The sequence below is a fragment of the Rattus norvegicus genome, chromosome 10, assembly GCF_021556685.1.
Source record: "Rattus norvegicus strain SHRSP/BbbUtx chromosome 10, alternate assembly SHRSP_T2T, whole genome shotgun sequence".
Taxonomy (NCBI): domain Eukaryota; kingdom Metazoa; phylum Chordata; class Mammalia; order Rodentia; family Muridae; genus Rattus; species Rattus norvegicus.
In genome coordinates this window covers 92895210-92912731 of record NC_141543.1, presented here as the reverse complement: position 1 = coordinate 92912731, position 17522 = coordinate 92895210, and the positions used below count along the sequence as shown (strand labels likewise).

The 17522-nt window shown below is 48.4% G+C and overlaps 1 protein-coding gene and 1 non-coding gene across 10 annotated transcripts; both read right to left on the bottom strand.

Moving 5' to 3' along the window:
- Positions 1-6373: 6373 nt before the first annotated feature.
- On the bottom strand, positions 6374-16647 carry Arl4d (ARF like GTPase 4D). Of its 9 annotated transcripts, none has more exons than XM_087572296.1 (6): positions 16461-16647; positions 13266-13331; positions 11477-11604; positions 9728-9838; positions 9213-9303; positions 6392-7683 (listed from the first exon to the last, which is right to left on the bottom strand). In XM_087572296.1, exon 6 carries the CDS (start codon positions 7578-7580, stop codon positions 6975-6977), a length of 606 nt encoding a protein of 201 aa, XP_087428422.1. In that variant the 5' UTR covers positions 7581-7683; positions 9213-9303; positions 9728-9838; positions 11477-11604; positions 13266-13331; positions 16461-16647; the 3' UTR covers positions 6392-6974.
- On the bottom strand, positions 16241-16431 carry LOC120095480 (U2 spliceosomal RNA). The gene has a single exon (XR_015632435.1). It is a non-coding gene; the product is annotated as a U2 spliceosomal RNA (small nuclear RNA).
- Positions 16648-17522: the final 875 nt, after the last annotated feature.

The following is a 17522-nucleotide window of genomic DNA, read 5'->3' as shown; positions in this document are numbered from 1 at the left end:
CTTATAGAACCCAGGACCACCTTGCCCAGGGGTGGCTCCACCCACAATGGGCTGGGCCTTCCCCCATCAATCATTAAGAAAACGTTCCGTAGGCTTGCCAGATCTTATGGAGACATTTTTCTCCATCGAGGTTCTCTCCTCTCAGGTGAATATAGCTTGTACCAAGTCGACGCAAAAGTATCCAGCACGGCACCCAAGGCCCTCATTTATAGATTAGATGTAGGACAAGGAGAAAGGGATATCCTGGTCACAATCATGGTTGGCGCTAAGGTCATCTTGCCCTTCAGTTACCTTGCGGGTTTCTCTCTCAGACATGGTCTGGTCAGACTGGGGGTTCTGTCCTCACCATCAGAGGAACTCGGGAGAGTACAAGGTAGTTCTGCGATACAGCGGAAAGTGGGTGGCTTTCTACAAGACATCAAAAACCAAACCGAACCAGAGCCAGTCGTGGTGGCACAGGGCATGCCTGGAATCCTGGCACTCAGGAGCTGAGGCCTGGGGACCACGAGTTTTTGCCAACTTCAGTTACATAGAGAGACCCTGTCTCAAAACACAAGACAAGAACCAAATAAAATTCCCAACGCTAAACACTGCCGGAGATGAGGTGGGAGAGACGGCTCTAAGGTTAAGACCTAGCACTGCTCTTCCGAAGGACAGGAGTTCTGGTCCCAGTGTCCACACAAGGGTACTCATAACTACCTCTAAGAGACCTCCACAGTTCTCCGGACACCCCCATCCCCTGGCCTTGGTGGGCACCTTCACTCTTGTGCATATACCTACAAACCAGCATGCACACATAGGTAAAAATAGATAAGTCTGTTTGGTTGTTTGTTTGTTCTGGTTGTTAATCTCAACAACAGTATTAAGCTCGTGTTTAATCCCCACACAAGTTTGGTGAGGGATTCAAGACACCTCGCTTTCAACACACTTTAAAAACAACCGTAACCTCTCCCCTCCTCTGAGGATCTTCCCACAGATTAACCAGGAAGGGCACTCAGAGTACGAAGGAGATAAGCCTTCCGCCTTCCCACCTCACCCTACCCCACTCCCCTGGAGGCGGGTGAGGGTGGTGTGCCAGGACTAACCAACCGGTCTGAGTGAACCAGAGTGATCCATGCTTCAAACAGCCTACCGTGTTCTGGAAATCAGATCCACCGAGAGAGCAATTGGTAGCAATTGGTGGGAACCCTCGCTGGAAGGGTCAGGCAAGGGTCGCAGGAGACGGGGCGGGGCTAGAACCTCCTTTTCCCTCTTTAGGGCTTCCCTCCCTGCTCATTTCCCAGCAAACATTTCTGTCAGCCTCCCTCCCTGAGCTAAGTCCCCTCCACCCCAGGAGTTATTTCAGAACTTGCGTCGCCTACTTTGCCTGACGTTTATGACAAGCAGAGTGCTAGGGAGCCTTCACCATCTGCCAGCCTCCGCCACCAGCCAGGCAGCCGGCAGTGGCGGTGAGACTGAGCTCGCTCTCCACCCAGATGAATCCTCTATTCAGTTACCGATTATATTTCTTCCCTCTCTAAAGCAAAGCCACTTTATACAACTCAGTATGGAGAGGCCCGGAGACCAGCAATTAGAGGGTGAGGTTGGATAAACTTTAAACTTCTCTTTCCTTCAAATGTTAGAAATGAAAGGAATACTTGCCTTATATACGTATTACCCTTCATGCACCTTTAAAAAAAACAAAACAACAACAACAACAACAACAACAACAACAACAAAAACAAACAAACGAAACCAAGCTATGTAGACCAGGCTAGCCTTGTACTCCTGCCTCTGCTTCCCAAATACTGGGACTAAAGGCATGTACCATCATACCAGCCCACATACAAAGAAAAAAGGAAACATTGTGGCACGAGCCTTTTATCCCAGCACTCTGGAGGTAAAGGCAGGGGGATGTCTGTGAGTTCAAGGCCAGCCTGGTCTACAGAGTGAGTTATAGAACAGGCTGTTACATGGAGAAATCCTGTCTCGAAGGAACAAAACAAAATAATTATAAGTTTATTGCTTTGCTTTGCTCTGCTTTTTGAGACAGAATCTCACTGTGCAGCTGGCCTGGAACTAAGTAGATTAGGCTGGCCTTGAACTCACAGAGATGCATGCACACTGTAAGATTAAAGGTGTGATCCACCAAGCACCCAACACTAAAACAAACAAACCGTTTTTTTTGTGTGCGTGTGCATATCTGAGAGTGAGCCACGGTACAAGTGTGGAAGTCTGAGGACACATTTCGGGGGGCAGTCCTTTCTCTCTCTCATGTTGTCCCAACCCAGGTTGTCTGGGCTGGCAGCAGGTGACTCTACCAGGGGAGCCACCTTGAACTTGCCCACAGAATACCCTTTGACGAAACAAGGGATTTTCCTCAAGTGTACAAAAAAATCTGCAAGGAGGTTCTCTCGGTTCATTCATGCGGTGAATTCAATAATAAATTCATTAATAAAAAGATGATGCACTCACATAATTAAATTTCATGCAGTCATCAAAAAGAGTAAGAAAACTCCTCAGAGGTGTCAGCAATGAATCATGGCCAAGATATAAATGAATACGGCAAAGCCAGACAGGACACCTTATGTAAGCCCGCGTGTGGTGAGAAAGATACATCTCTTTACCCGCACGCAAAGAAAGACACACAGGAGAATAGATTAGAACGTGTTCACGATGTTTAGCACATAACCTTAGATCACAGTGCTCCTCTACGTCCGTCTTCCTCTTTTTTCTTTCTTTCTTTTTGTTTTTTGTTTGTTTATTTGTTTTGTTTTATTTTTCGAGATAGGGTTTCTCTGTGTAGCTCTGGCTATCCTGGAACTCACTCGCTCTGTAGACCAGGAGAGCCTCGAACTCAAGAGATCCACTAGCCTTTCAAGGAATCCTAAAATTAAAAGACATGCACCACCCCGCCCAGCATTTCCTCTGTTTAGATTAGACCTATCACCTCTGCCATGGATGATGGTCAGTGAATTCTTTCTTCTTACTTTATGTGTGTATTTGCACGCTGCATGGGTCCTAGGATGAGTTTGACACGGAATTCTAGGTGATCTTCCTGCCTCGGTCTCAGTGCTGAGGCTTGAACTCAACAACGCACACCTGGCTAACTAAATTTAAAAAAACTAAACTTTTTTTTTTTAAAAGAAAACTTGTTTTCTTCTGGCTCAACCAGGGGACAAGAGCCTAGGATTCCATCCAGACTTCTCAGCAGCGCGCACCCGGGCAAATGTTCAGCCTGCTCCTTCCAAGGAACTGTGCTCTGTGTGTGCGTGAGAGGGTGAAGGGATGGGGTGTAGGGGCATGCCTCATAGCCTCCTCTCCAGTATTTTCCCCTTCTACTGCCTACCCCTTACTCAGAAGGCCCCTGACAGAGAATAGGCCACTCTTTCAATAAGGTCTGTACATTTTTTTTTTTAAGTCAAAGTGTCACTTTCCCTGGCTGACCTTAAACTCACGTTTAACTCTGATTCCCAAATGCCAGTATTAGGCCTGTGCTGCCAAGCCCAGCCTTGCCCAGACTTGACATACCCTGTCATCTGCAAATTTCAATGCTGGAGAGCCACACAACTGAATTTCCAGAACTTTCACAAACAGCTTAGAATGTTTCAAATGTTTATGATTTTTTTTTTTTTGTTTCTTTTTTTCGGAGCTGGGGACCGAACCCAGGGCCTTGCGCTTCCTAGGTAAACGCTCTACCACTGAGCTAAATCCCCAGCCCCTCAAATGTTTATGATTTTATGTTGGGCTGGATTCCTAACTGCCTCCTGGATTGGGTTGGGTGAGCTTCCTAGACGATGTTTTAAGACTCTAATGATACATTGTGTAAAAGGAGGGTGTGGACTTTCTGGACAGATTTGAAACCAGAGCTGTTAGGTTAGGAGATAAGACCTTCCACTCCTCAGGAAGGGAGGGAGGGAAGAAAGCTGAGCCTTAATCTAATCAAAAAGTGGGGACTCAGAGAGAAGGGGGTGGGGAGGGGGGAGGATAGGAGCGGAAAGCTCAGTGGTGATAACTTGTTCGCCTGGGAACTAGAGTCTGAATGTATCCAGAAGTAGCTGTGTGTCCTTGGGCAAAGCCCTGCCCACTCTCATCCTTAAGGGCTTTTCCTTCTCCTTTCCCTCTTTTCCTTGAGTGCATGTGCAGTACAGGAGGACTAAGGAGGGCAGGGAATGGAGCCACCACCATCTCTGTCCCAAGAACGAGAGGCTCCAAGAAGAGAAAGTAAACAAGGACCATGCCCTTCCTATGGATTCTCCTTCAGACTTGTGCAAGTAAAGAGGGTGGCCAGTGAGTGGAAGGATGAGTTGGGAGCCCCAACTCTGGGCCTAGAGGTCTTCTCCATCTTCCCTTTATAGGCATTCAGTTCCAGCCACCACTCCTGCCCTAGAGACCTTCTCCTCTGAGGGAAGTATACTTCCTAAGGAAAACTAGAACAAATTGAATACAACCTGCCTCCCGCCCTCGCCAATGACACCATGCCTTGCCCTTGGCCCAATGTTCAGAACTCAGAATCCCCTAGGCCGAGCTGGAGAGTGGGACTCCCTCTCTCGAGCTCCCTTCGAGGACACAGGGAAACAGTCACACCTTTGCAGCTCTCCAGTCCCATTGACGGGCCAAGTCAGGATTATTTCCAAAGCTCCCAATGACTCTCTGGCCCCCAGCTACACAGGAGTTCCCCGGGGCTCCCCTCTCTCCTCCACCAGACTGTCAAAGCAATTGGCTTTTCCATCTCTCATCTGCTAACCTTCCCCTCCTTCAACAGTCAAGCCCAAGGGTTTGGGGAGCTGGAACAGTTGCATGGTCCCGAGGATCAGAATCTCTGACCTGCCCTATAGCTAGGACATAAGTGAGGAGGATCTATTTCTACATAGGCAAGAAGGAGCGCCATTTAGCTGAATGCCCAAATCAAGAGCTGGCACCTCAGAAGCCTCTTTCCAAGAGAGAGCAGGAAATACATCCCTCTGCCTCTTTCCTTGGATCTGGAGACCTTAATCCCAGAGATGATTAAATGTTTTTAAAAAGGCCAAGAAACAAAAGATCATTAAAGATTATTAAAGATTTTAAAACATAAGCAGAATTGAAATGGGTAGCAAAGATCTCCCAGAACAAGCCTTCTTCTGGCCATGTTCTTCCCAGCCCGGTACTGTCCCTGACCTATAGAACTTTGTTCCAAATGACCGAAAGCCATCAATCCGGCGTGTCAGAGAGGTCAGGTAGCACACATTCCAGGCAGAACCAGCCCAGCAGCTCTGTCAAGCTGTCCCTCTCACTGACGCACACTTGGGCACCCTTCCGGATCAATGCACACATGCACACTCACACATACACACACCCCTCCCAGAGCTTCAAGGGAGTTGGGAGGACAAATCTAGGTGGCCCTGGACTCGGCAGGCAGCTTCAGCTTTCGGAAAAGAAGCCTCCTCCAGGCTGAGCTGCTGAGAGCTCCCCTACCCCCACCCCTTTATCAGCTCCAAGGGCAGGATCGTCAGGCTGCTCTAAGGATCTCATGTTTGCAGAGGCTGTGGGTGGGACTGGGGCCTAGGCTGTCCTTTGCTTTCTCAGGACTCCCACCCGAAAGATTAGGAGAATCTTATTGTTCTGTCAGACACAGCTGGCCTTCCTGCAGGAGGCGGGGCCCCTGGAGACCTAAGCAGGAACTCAGGACCTGATTGAGTGTTTGGTGGGGTCTCACCTCACCTTGGATTGACCCTCCTGCCTCTGCCCCCCACCCCCCGCAAATGCTAGGACTGCAGGTGCACACCACAGCTCTCTCCGCTTGTCCTATCAACATAGGCAGATCGTGCCCTTCCCATCTTGTCTCCCCGCTTGGGAGTTGGGTAGAGTATGACTGTGCCCCCTCTGGGAGAAGAGCTGCTGTTCCCAAAGCTGAAGATTCAGGCTTAGTCACCAGGCCAACCCAGGTCTCCCAAGCACCAGCAGCTGCCAGAGAGAGCCATCGTCAGCAGGATTGAGCTCTTGGAGGTGGCTTACGGCCAGATAGGAATTACTTTTCATCCTTATCCCATCCTCCAAAAGGAGAAAGTTGGATTGGGCTGAACACCAGGGAAGCGCTGATGGGGCCCAGAAAGACTCTTCACTGTGGTCATGGGTACAGAGAGACCTAGGAGCAGGTGGTCTCAGGAGCAAGGGCCAGAGGATGCAGGAAGGTGAGAGGAGCTATGACCCCTAAACTAGGTCAGGCAACAATAGCTTCAGGGGTTTTCGATTTCCCCCAGAATTTGTACCAGCCACCCCATAAGTGTGTAATCTAATCTGTGGGTGCCGTCTTGTGTCTTGTTCATTCAGGATAAGCAAACCCCTCTCTCCCTTCCCCAATTCTCCATGCAAATCCCAAACTCTCCATAGGGCTAAGTAAGGTGAGAGGAAGTTACCAGATCCAAACAAGAGCTAGAATCATCCAACTTTAATAACTTACAGGCAAATACTAAAAAAAAAAAAAAAAAAAAAAAAAAAAAAACCCAAAAACGACAAAACAGTAATACAGAGGACACTCGAGGTTTATAAAAAAAGGGACAGGGATCTTCGAACGTGGGGAGAATTCTTGGCACTTTCACAGACACAGAAAGACTGTGATGAGAAGAGCAGCTGAGAAGACCCCTCTCCTCAATTGTGGAGAGCGGAAAGATGTTCTCGGTTCCCCCCTAAATGCAGTCTCTGGACAACCTTCTACACACCCTCCCCCTGCAAAGATAAAAATATATATCCAAATAAAACGCTAGGGCAGGGAAAGGAGCGCCGGGGCCAGTTAGCATTTACATATGTCTCCAGTCTTGCAGCCCCTACCCTCTGCAGGTGAAGGGCAGTGAAGACACCTTCATCTTCCCTCCCCCATGTGGCACACAGGGCCACCTATGCTCCCTCAGTCCTTTGAGGTGGACAGGTCCAGCGCCCAGGCTGGCTGAGAGGTCACGGGCCCTGCCTGACTATAATGTGTACTGACCCCTAGCACGTAGGGTAGGGGCAGCCGCGGGTCACCGTCTCTTCTTGCTCGACCGGGGTGCCTTCTTCCTCTTCAGGATCATCTCATACAAATGCTCTAGTCCCGGCTGCAGGCCCAGCCCATCCACAGCACTGCAGCCCTGCACGTGGGTGAGCGTGGCGGCTGCCAGCTCTCGGACTGCCAGCCTCTTCTCCACCTCCGCTGCGCTTAGTGCCCCCGGCTGGTCCTGCTTGTTGGCCAGCACCAGCACCGGCACCCCCTGGTTGTCGGAAGCCTTGCTGATCCGGTGTAGCTCCATTCTAGCTTCCTCTAACCGCTCAGTCTCTGCGGAGTCCACCACAAACACCAGTCCATCTGTCCGGCGGGTGTAGGAGCGCCACAGTGGCCGAAGCTTCTCCTGACCCCCAACATCCCACACTTGGAAAGTGATCCCACGGGACCCCCCCAGGGGCACTCGGATCTTCTCGGTGTTAAAGCCCTTGGTGGGGACGCTCTGGACAAATTCCTTGAACTTGAGGCGGTAAAGAAGGGAAGTCTTCCCGGCGGAATCCAACCCAATGACCACAACATGCAGTGCCTGGAAGTGTGGCAGAAAGGATGAGGCCGTAGGTGCCATTTCAGTCAAGTGGTTCCCCATGGCGAGCTAGGATGCAGGGTAGACCTCAGGAGCAAGTCTGGAGCTCCAGAGGAGGCCAGCGAGAGGCGGCCTTGAACCGGCAGGTAGTTACAGGCTGGGTTGTCTAAACAAGGGAAGGCCAAAAAAGAAAAAAGAAAAAAAATATTCAGAATAAACAAGAAATTGCAACTTTTGGACCCTTTTCCTAAATCAGCACCCCGCCCTTCTAAATATTCCTCTTATTAAAACAAGATCTTTAGGTACCTCTTTTTTCCCCACAAGTTAAAAAAAAATTAACGTGCACATATGTAAGCCATACGCAACTTGAGGGGGAAGTCAGGACAACTTGCAAGAGTGTGTGGGTCTCAGGGATCAATTAGGGTCCTCATGTTTTAGGGTAGGCGCTTTTAACCGCTGAGCCATCTCCAATGCCTTTCTCCTTCGCCCTTTCTTTAAAAAAAAGAAAGAAAGAAAGAAAATGAAAGTGGCTACAGGTGTAACACAGGCTTTCTCCTGCCCTAGGCGCCCTAGGACAAGCCTTGAGGTCAGAAAAACCCTCAGGTGGCTAGGATCCTGCGGATCTTGCAGGCTAGATCCAAAGTAAGGTCGTTTTCCTGCGCCCCTCTCCGAGCTAGAGGAAAACAGAATCTATAATCTCCATTTCCATTCCCCAGAGGAGAATCCTCGCAGGAAGGAGGCGGTCGGGCAGTATGCCCAAAGAGCCCCATACGGGTCGGGCTCCCACAAGCTCTGCATACCCACAACGCTGGCACGCCCCTGCGGGCGCTGTGACCGCCATCCTCACAACCCTGCGACTCTCCAGCGGGCCGTCGACACCCGCTCCCCGAAACCCCGCAAGGCATCGTCGTCTTTGCATCGTCCAGGCACCCTCCTTTACCTTCAGTCAGCCGCACTCGCAGGCAGCTACGCCAACCAGACACCAACTCGCAGCTTCCTACCCCAGCGGATTTTGCTGTGCCGCTGCTCAGGTTCCTGGTTAAAAACCCTCTCGTGACGTCACATGACGCAAACCAATCAGCACCCCCGGGGCGGAGCTAGGTTGAGACCAAGCCGGCCCCTGCAGCCCCAGCCTCGGGAGAGAGTGCTTGTTCTATCCGGAACCGCTTTATTTAATCTTTTCTACCTTATTCAGTATTTGGAATAGAGCCTGGACTTCGTTAGGGCTGGGAGGTGGGAAGAACCAAAGGAACAGGCGTGGCTGCGCCTGGTGAGATCAGGGAATGGAATGTGTAATAATGACACCACCCCATCCACTTTCCCTCAATCAGGCTGCGGGGCCCCACCAATAGTTTCCTTCCACCTAAGGATCTTCTCGAAGAGATGCTGACAAGTTTTCCCTATCTTCCCTCATTCGATGGTACTCATTCAAGTCGCTTTCTTCGTCTCGTTTGCAAAGCAGTATTTACCTGGAGCCTCCATACAGATATAGCTGTACTAAGATACACAGTACTAAGCCCATTACCAAGACATGGTCTCATGTAATCCCAATTGGCTTTAAACTAATTTCGTAATCAAGGATGACCTTGAACTCCTGATCCTCTTACCTACAGCGCTCCCAGGTGTGGGGGTTGCAGGCACTTACCTTTTGTGGGGAAGAAATTTACAGATTTTTATTTTATATGAATGTTTTACCTGCTTTGCTTGCTTGCTTCTTGCTTGGTGTCCACAACGGCCAGAAGAGGGCGTCAGATCCCCTGGAACTGGAGTTACAGGTATTTGGGAGCTGCAGAACACGGGTGCTGGGAACCGAATTTGGAACCACTGCAGGAGCAGCAAGTCCTCCTAACCACTAAACCGTCTCTGTAGTCGCTTTTTTTTCCCCCTTTGGAGCCACTTGACTTTTTAAAATTGATTTATTTAATAATTATGAGTACGCTGCCGCTGACACACCAGAAGAGGGCATCAGATCCCATTTCAGATGGTTGTGAGCCACCATGTGGTTGCTGGGAATTGAACTCAGGACCTCTGGAAGAACAGTCAGAGTGCTCTTAACCACTGAGCCATCTCTCCAGCCCTGTAGCTGCTATTTTTATTAGTGCTTTTAAATTTATCTTTTTTTTTTTCTTTTCTATTTTTCGGAGCTGGGGACCGAACCCAGGGCCCACTGTGCTAAATCCCCAACCCCTTTTAAATTTATCTTTACTTACGTGTATACGTGTGTGTCAGTATATGCCCATGTTATCAGTAGAAGGTGTCAGATTCCCTGGAGCCAGAATTTGAGACTGGTGACTGCCTCACATGGGTGCTGGAAACTGATCCTGGAAGAGTAGTAAATGGCTCTTAACCACTGAGCCATTGCTTCAAGCATTTTGGGGGTGGGGGATGTCTTTCTGTTTGGTTGGTTTTTGTTTTTGTTTTTTTGAGACAGGGTCATTCTATATGGCCCTAGATATCCTGGAACTCACTATGTAGACTAGGCTGGCCTGGCACGCAAAAATCCACCTGCCTCTGTTTTTAAGATGAAAGGCATGAGCCACCATACCCAGCTCTGCTTGCTTGCTTGTTTGTCTTTTGAGATGGGAATCTCATTATGTAGCCCAGGCTAGCCTGGACACCCTAGCGATCTCTGGGCCTCGGCTTCCTGCATGATGAGTGCTGAGAACCCCATTACCTCACAATAGCATGCTACGGACTGTTGTCTCTCTCTTACAAGTAGAGAAAGCTGCAGAGGGTTAAAAGACTTATGATCACATTTAGGTTGTATGTGACTGAGCGAGATCTGTCTGAGTTCAGTGCCAGGATGCTCACCACTTGGCTGTACCTCTTCTCACGGGGGAAACTGTGGGGCTAGACAGCTTTGGTGGAAGTTCCTCCTCCATCAAGCCTGCTCAGACCAACAGCAGAGCTCCCAGGGCCTGTCTTGTTTAGATAGCTTCTAAAAGGCTAGGCACGGGGCTGGAGAGATGGCTCAGTGGTTAAGAGCACTGAATGCTCTTCCAGAAGTTCTGAGTTCAAATCCCAGCAACCACATGGTGGCTCACAACCTGTAATGAGATCTGTTTCCCTTTTCTGGTGTGTCTGAAGACAGCTACAGTGTACTTAATAAATAAATAAATCTTAAAAAAAAAAAAAAAAAAAGGGGGCTGGGGATTTAGCTCAGTGGTAGAGCGCTTACCTAGGAAGCGCAAGGCCCTGGGTTCGGTCCCCAGCTCTGAAAAAAAAAGAACCAAAAAAAAAAAAAGGCTAGGCACAATGGCACATATCTAATCCTAGCACTCCTTACAGAAGCAGGGGGATGTCTGTTCTTTTTTTTTTTTTTTTTTTTCCGGAGCTGGGGACCGAACCCAGGGCCTTGCGCTTCCTAGGCAAGCAAGCGCTCTACCACTGAGCTAAATCCCCAGCCCCGCAGGGGGATGTCTGAATTCAAGGCCAGCCTACTGTACCTAGTGAGTTCCATGACAGCCAGCTTTACACAGTGACAGCCAGTGTTACACTGTGTAAGAAGACACAATAAAATGGACTTTAAAAAAACAAAAGTTGGGTTGGAGAGATGGCTCAGCGGTTAAGAGCACTGATTGCTTTTCCAGAGGTCCTGAGTTCGATTCCCAGAAACCACATGGTGGCTCACGGCCATCTGTGATGGGGTCTGATGCCCTCTTCTGGTGTGTCTGAAGAGAGTGACAGTGGACTCATATACATAAAATCAATAAATCTTTAAAAAAAAAAAAAGTTCAACCGGGCATAACCACAGAATGTAATCAATCCCAGGTACTCTGGACGAGGAGGCAGGAGACACTAAGTTCATAACCTCCCTAGGCTATATCCCTAGGCTGGTTCAAGTCCAGCGTGGGCACCCTAACATGACCCTATTTCAAAAATACAGGTGAACCAGGCAGGATGATGCAGCAGCAGAGCGTCTGCCCAGTGAGTTAGTAAACTGATCAACTAGAGCTCACCTGTCTGCACGAGCCAGAGTTCAGTGCTACAGCGGCCTCCAGCCTCAAAGGTCGCAGTCCGTAAGGAATGGCAGGCAGTGGCAGCTCAGGAAAATGCAGTGAGCTTTTTACAAATCATCAAATGGGGACTTCAGAGGGAAAGAATGTGTCAGTTAGAAGCTTCTGGAAAGGCTTCGAGAAATGTAGCACTTAGGCGTGGGGGGAGGGGGGGCGCATCGGGTTTAGCCCTTGCAGTTCCGGTTGTCCGTATGGGAGGAGATGTTACAAAAGGCAAGACGACCAAAAGAGCAACAGGATCACCCTTAGGAAAAGCTACGTGTAAAGAAGATTGGAGGGGTTGGGGATTTAGCTCAGCGGTAGAGCGCTTGCCTAGCGAGCGCAAGGCCCTGGGTTCGGTCCCCAGCTCCGGAAAAAAAAAAAAAAGAAAAGAAAAAAGAAAGGGCCAAGACCCCTGTCCAAGGCAGAAGGAAGGTGGTCATGTTACCCTAACGGAAGAAGATTGGAAAAGGAGGAGGGGAAGCCATTGCGGGACTGCAAGAGCCCAGCCCTTTCCTGCAGGGCACCTCCAACCAGCAAATGCTGATAAAGAAGCTTCCCCATGTTTCAGCATGCCACTTCTTTGTCCCCTCCCTACCACAAAATCAGTCACCTGGCTTGCCTAGCAGTCCAGGGAGCCTCCAAATCCCTAGAGAGCTTCTGAGATTAGTCTAGGACTGAGACCTTAGACAGTAACTTTTTTACATCCCCGAAATGGGGATGATGGGACAGACTGGAATGGTGGCTAAGGCCCAGAGTTGGAGAAGAGCATAGTGAAGCTGGGAGAGGGGGTAGGCCAAAGACATAAGGAATATCACCCTGAGGAGTACCCTGCATGTTGGGCTCTAGTCTAAGAGCTTAACACGGTTTTCTTTCCTTTCTTTTTGTTTTTGTTTGTTTTTGTTTTCAAGACAGGGTTTCTCTGGGCTGAAGAGATGACTCAGGGATTAATAGCACTGACTGCTCTTCCTAGAGGTCATGAGTTCAAATCCCAGTAACCATGTGGGTGGCTCACAACCATCTGTAATGAGATCTGATGCCCTCTTCTGGTGTGTCTAAGATAGCAACAATGTATTCATATTCACTAAATAAGTAAATAAATCTTTAAAGAAGAAAAAAAAAAAAAAAAGACCCTGGTTGTCATAGAACTCACTCTGTAGACCAGACTCAGAGATCTGCCTGCTTCTGCACAATTTTTTCTTTAAACTTCATAACTGAATCAGGCACAGTGGTGCCACCCTGTGGTCCCAGCACTGGGAGGTAACAAGTTCTAGGTCAGCCCAGTCTACTTGGTGAATTTCAGGGCAGTCAGTGTTACACAGTCAACGTTCTTTCAAAATGCAAAAGTAAAGAGTTTGTGGTGGTCCACACCTCTAATCTCAGCACTTGAGAAAGGGAGGCAAGAGAATCATTCATTTAATCAGGGCCATCCTCTGCTACATAGTAAGCTTGAGATGAACCTGAGCAAGTCTAAAACCGACACCAAATCACAAAGCCCATGACTGTAAGAGCAGTCAGTGCTCTTAACCACTGAGTCATCTCTTTGAAGACCCTGTGTCAAAAAGCAAGCAAACAAACAAACTAATAAGTAAGGATGAGAGGGAGGGCTGGAGAGAAAGGGGAGTTAGGCAGAAGTCACCAGCAGACTTAAACAAGAAACAAACAAAACACAACCAACCAAGATCTGGGTGAATTTTGTCTAAAAAGAATTTGAAGCACAGGAAGGCTACACGACTTATCCAAGGTCACTCACCCCGCCTCCAACTAGGAACTGGGCAAACATCCCTGGCTTTGAACAAAGGTTCTAAGGACTGTGAAACTGAAAAACAAACAAAGAAAAGGCCCACAAGTTGTTAGGTGTCAGGTCATGTTTTTAACACTCCCTCCCCCATGGGATTCACACCCAAGATGGAAACTGTCACCTCTCTGATAAAGGAAATGAAACGGACTTTCTCACTCCACACCTCATCTTACATGTTTGCAGGGAAGGTGCAAATGGACAAACGGAAAGGAGACAAAGGCGGCAAAGGAGGGCCGGTGTTGGTATTCTGTTTAAGCTCCACCCCCACAGCTACCTAGCAGCAGCCAGGAATGCTCCGCCCCACAGTCGCCTGGCAACAGCCAGCTGTGCCTGACACTATAAAAGGGGCTGCTTGCCCTCTCCTCCTCCTCTTACTCTCTCTTACCCCTCTTGTTCTTTGTTCTTCTCTGTTCTTGCCCTCATTTCCCCCTCCACGTGCCCATGGCACGTTCTACTCTTCTCTCATTAAACCTCTCCACGTGGAATCATGGTGACTTAGTATCTTCTGTCCAGGAACAGACTGAGATTCGAAATCCTAACAGCCCGGTAGAATTTTTTTTTTTCTTTTTGAGGGGTGTTTGTTTTTAGTTTGAGGGTGATGATAGTGCTCACTAAGGTTTTTTGAAAGAAGGGGCTTTGAAACAATATTTAAGTGACCAGTGTTAGGTAAGTGTCCCCACAGTAGGACAGATGAAACTAGGAGCCGCTGCTCTCCCTTTTCTGACTTCCCACTTGACTCGCATCAGAGTCCAGCTGTGTGGGCAGCACCCTGAAGTCCGGAGGGTGGGAGCCTGCTCTTCTCATCTGCAGCTACACTGAGCACAGCACTGTGTCTGGCTTCCTCTCTGACAGAAATCCTGTGAGGTGGAGTGGTTAAACACGCCGAGGGGAGCCCCTGACCACGGAGGCACACCTTTCTTATAAGTTCACCAGTCAGAAGGTCCTTAGACCTCGGTGCTTCCGTTCGTAATGGACTGTCCAAGACTGGACTTGAAATTCTGCATTTCATAGGCTTGAAGCCAGTCTGGGCTACATGATATCCTGGCTAAAATATTGAAGGGAGGGGTGGGTATCAATATGGTTTATTCGGTAAAGGCTCTGGCTCCACAGGTCTGACAACCTGAGTTCCATCCCCATAACCCACATAAAGGTGAAAGGAGAGAACAGACTCCAGACTCCACAAAGTTGTCTTCTGACCTCCACACTGTTGGAACACTCACACACACATTCACACATCGTTGTGCACACACATAAAAATGCATATAAAATAAGTAGGGTCAGACAGCTGGCTCAGTGGTTAAGAGTACCTGATGCTATTGCAAAATTGAGATTCAGTTTCCAGCACCTACACGGTGGCTCAATTTATAACAATTTATAACGCCAGTTCCAGGGGCCATGATGCTCTCTTCTGACCTCCTTGGCACACAAGGGGCAGAGACATACATTCAGGACAGATGAGATCATATGCATAAAGTAAAATAAACAGATCTTTATAAACATGAGTAAATAAAATATCGAGAGGGTTTTTTTTTTTTTTTTTTTTTTAAATCTTGGGATTGGGGATTTGGCTCAGTGGTAGAGAATTTGCCTAGCAAGTGCAAGGCCCTGGGTTCGATCCCCAGCTCCGAAAAAAAAAATCTTTTAGTTATTCTCAGACAATTTCATATATACACTTTTTTTTTTTTGGTTCTTTTTTTCAGAGCTGGGGACCGAACCCAGGGCCTTGCGCTTCCTAGGCAAGCGCTCTACCACTGAGCTAAATCTCCAACCCTCATATATGCACTTTTAAGAAAAGTTTTGCTTTTACTTTCTGAGTGTTGTCTGCATGTATGACTGTGTATCATGTGGGAGCCTGGAGGACAGAAGATCCCTAGAATTGGAGCTACAGATGGTTGTGGGCCACCATGTGGGCGCTGGGAATTGAATCTGGATCCTCTGGAAGAACAGCCAGAGTGCTCTGAAACTGTTAAACTGTCCTTCCATCCCTGAGTGTGGACTTTTGGGGGACAAGACAGAGGCCAGTAATGAGTTAATACCTTATACTACCTCAACACCCCAAAGTCTGTGTCTCAGAATGGGTGCTGGAGCAAAGCATTGAAAGGGCTCCTTTCTCCTACTAGGATACATCATCTATCTCTAAACCCCAACGAAGACCAGAGCCTAGAGTTGGAAATGAGCAGGTGCTGCCTCCTGGTGGACATATTTGTCACTGCTTGATTTTCCTAAGAAGCGAAGATGATTTGGGTCCCTTTGATTCCTGCATTTTTCTGACAATATTTGTAGGGCTTCAGGTTGGGGCTGTACAATGTCTTCACTTTATTTTTCTTCCATTCTTCCTTTTTCTTTTTTGAGGAAAACGAGATTTAAATTAGAGCGTGGTACTGCACGCCTTTAAGCCCCAGTACTCCGGAGGAAGGAGCAGGCGGATCTAAGTTGAAGGGGGAGTAAGTTACAACCTAGCAAATTCCAGAAACAGCCAGGGGTACTCAGAAAACCTCGTCTCGAAAAGCCAAAAAGATATTAAAATGCCTATCTTGGAATTTGCTGTGAGGACCAGGCTAGACTCGATTCATTTCCCCTTTGGCTCTTGAGTACTGGAAACTAGGTGGCCTTTTAAGCGTGGTGTCTGGGGAAGTAGAAAAACCTGTCAAAAGTCACAAACCAGGCTGGAGAGAACAGCACAGCTCTTTCAGAGGTCCTGAATTCAAATCCCAACAATCACATGATGTCTATCTCACGACGATCTGTAACTAACGTGACCTCTTCTAATGTACCAAAATCAAAAAGAAGATAGCTAACACACAAAGCTAATGCTGATAAGTCACGATACACACGTACTTAACAAAAACCAAGAGAATGAGAAAACAGTCAGTGAAGAAAGGAGCTAGCTCCAGTCTAATTTTAAAACTTTAGTTTTGAGTCCCCCGAGGGGGTGCACCGTTCCTGGAGGTACTGCAATACCAGGTCGATGCGTGGAGTGGACGGAGCAAGCTCCTATTCCAACTCCTAGTTCCAAAAATCCATTTAATATATTGTCCTCGGATAGAGGACGTATCAGATATTAAACTGATAAGAACAGATACTACACTTGATCTTAGCCAAAAGGCCGAGAAGCGATACCTGACAAGCCACACGCGCCCGCGACACTCCCCAGAGCGCACACCTTCAACTCACGGTCACCGACGTTCGCGCGCCCGCAGACATGCGCTCGACACCTACACTCCTCTTCTACCCTCTCCACCAGTTTACGCCGGGAAAAGCCTGAGCGATCCAAGTAGGCCGACAAAGTTTTGTTGAGCTTTTCGCTCCCAGAGTTCCGCGGAGACCCGGCCGCGTCTTCATTTGCATGCTCCGCCCAGCGCACGCCAGCGACAGGAACGGCTTCGAGCCAGAGCAGCGAGCGCTTGGATTCTTCACAATACTTCAGATGAAAAATTGAGACCCACAAGGGGTCCTCACCCTCTTCCATTTTCCCTCCCTTTTTTTCTCTTTCTCAACCTTTTTAGCCGGGCCTAGGAGCCTTTATAAAGAGGTGAGAGAAACAGTCAGTTTGGAGGGTTCCAGTGGCCACAACACAGTTCCCCGGTTGTGCAAGCGCTGATCAGGTCAAGGGGTGCACAGACCCTTGAAACTCTACCTTACTGTATTTGTTACGTATTCCTTTCTTTGGCTGTTAATTGTTGGCTTGAGATTGGGTCTCTTACTGTAGCCCAGGCTAGACTTGAACTTACTACAACCCCGTCTGTCTCCTTAGTACTAGGGTGACTTGTGACAGCCACGGCACAGTTTCGATCTCTCTGTGGTCCGCTGTTAAATCCTAGGAACCTGTAAGATCGAGCAGGAAGGCCAGGCCGGATTCCCACATCCAGGAAGAGCATCAACGATATTCATAGGAGGCTGCAGGGAGAAGGGGTTAAAAGCTGGAGATAAATCCTGAGTGTACAGTTGTGACATTTTCCAAGGAGATATGACAAAGGTCTAGTCGTATCACCCCCGAAAAGGCACCGATAACCAACAAAAGGGAGGATACCACAATCACTCCATTAGAGGACCAGTGAGCTTACCAGGTTACTTATAGCTAAAAAGAAGTGGGTTACTCCTGGGACCTTGGAAAATCCATAGGCAGTTGTCTTAGCAGAACATGTGTGAAGACTCGTGAAAGCAGTATGGGTCTGGAGTTATTCAGAGACTTGCCAGTCAGACCATGAA

Coding starts and splice junctions, on each gene's coding strand:
- Arl4d (XM_087572296.1), bottom strand. CDS start 7,580: ATGGGGAACCACTTGACTGAAATGGCACCTACGGCCTCATCCTTTCTG.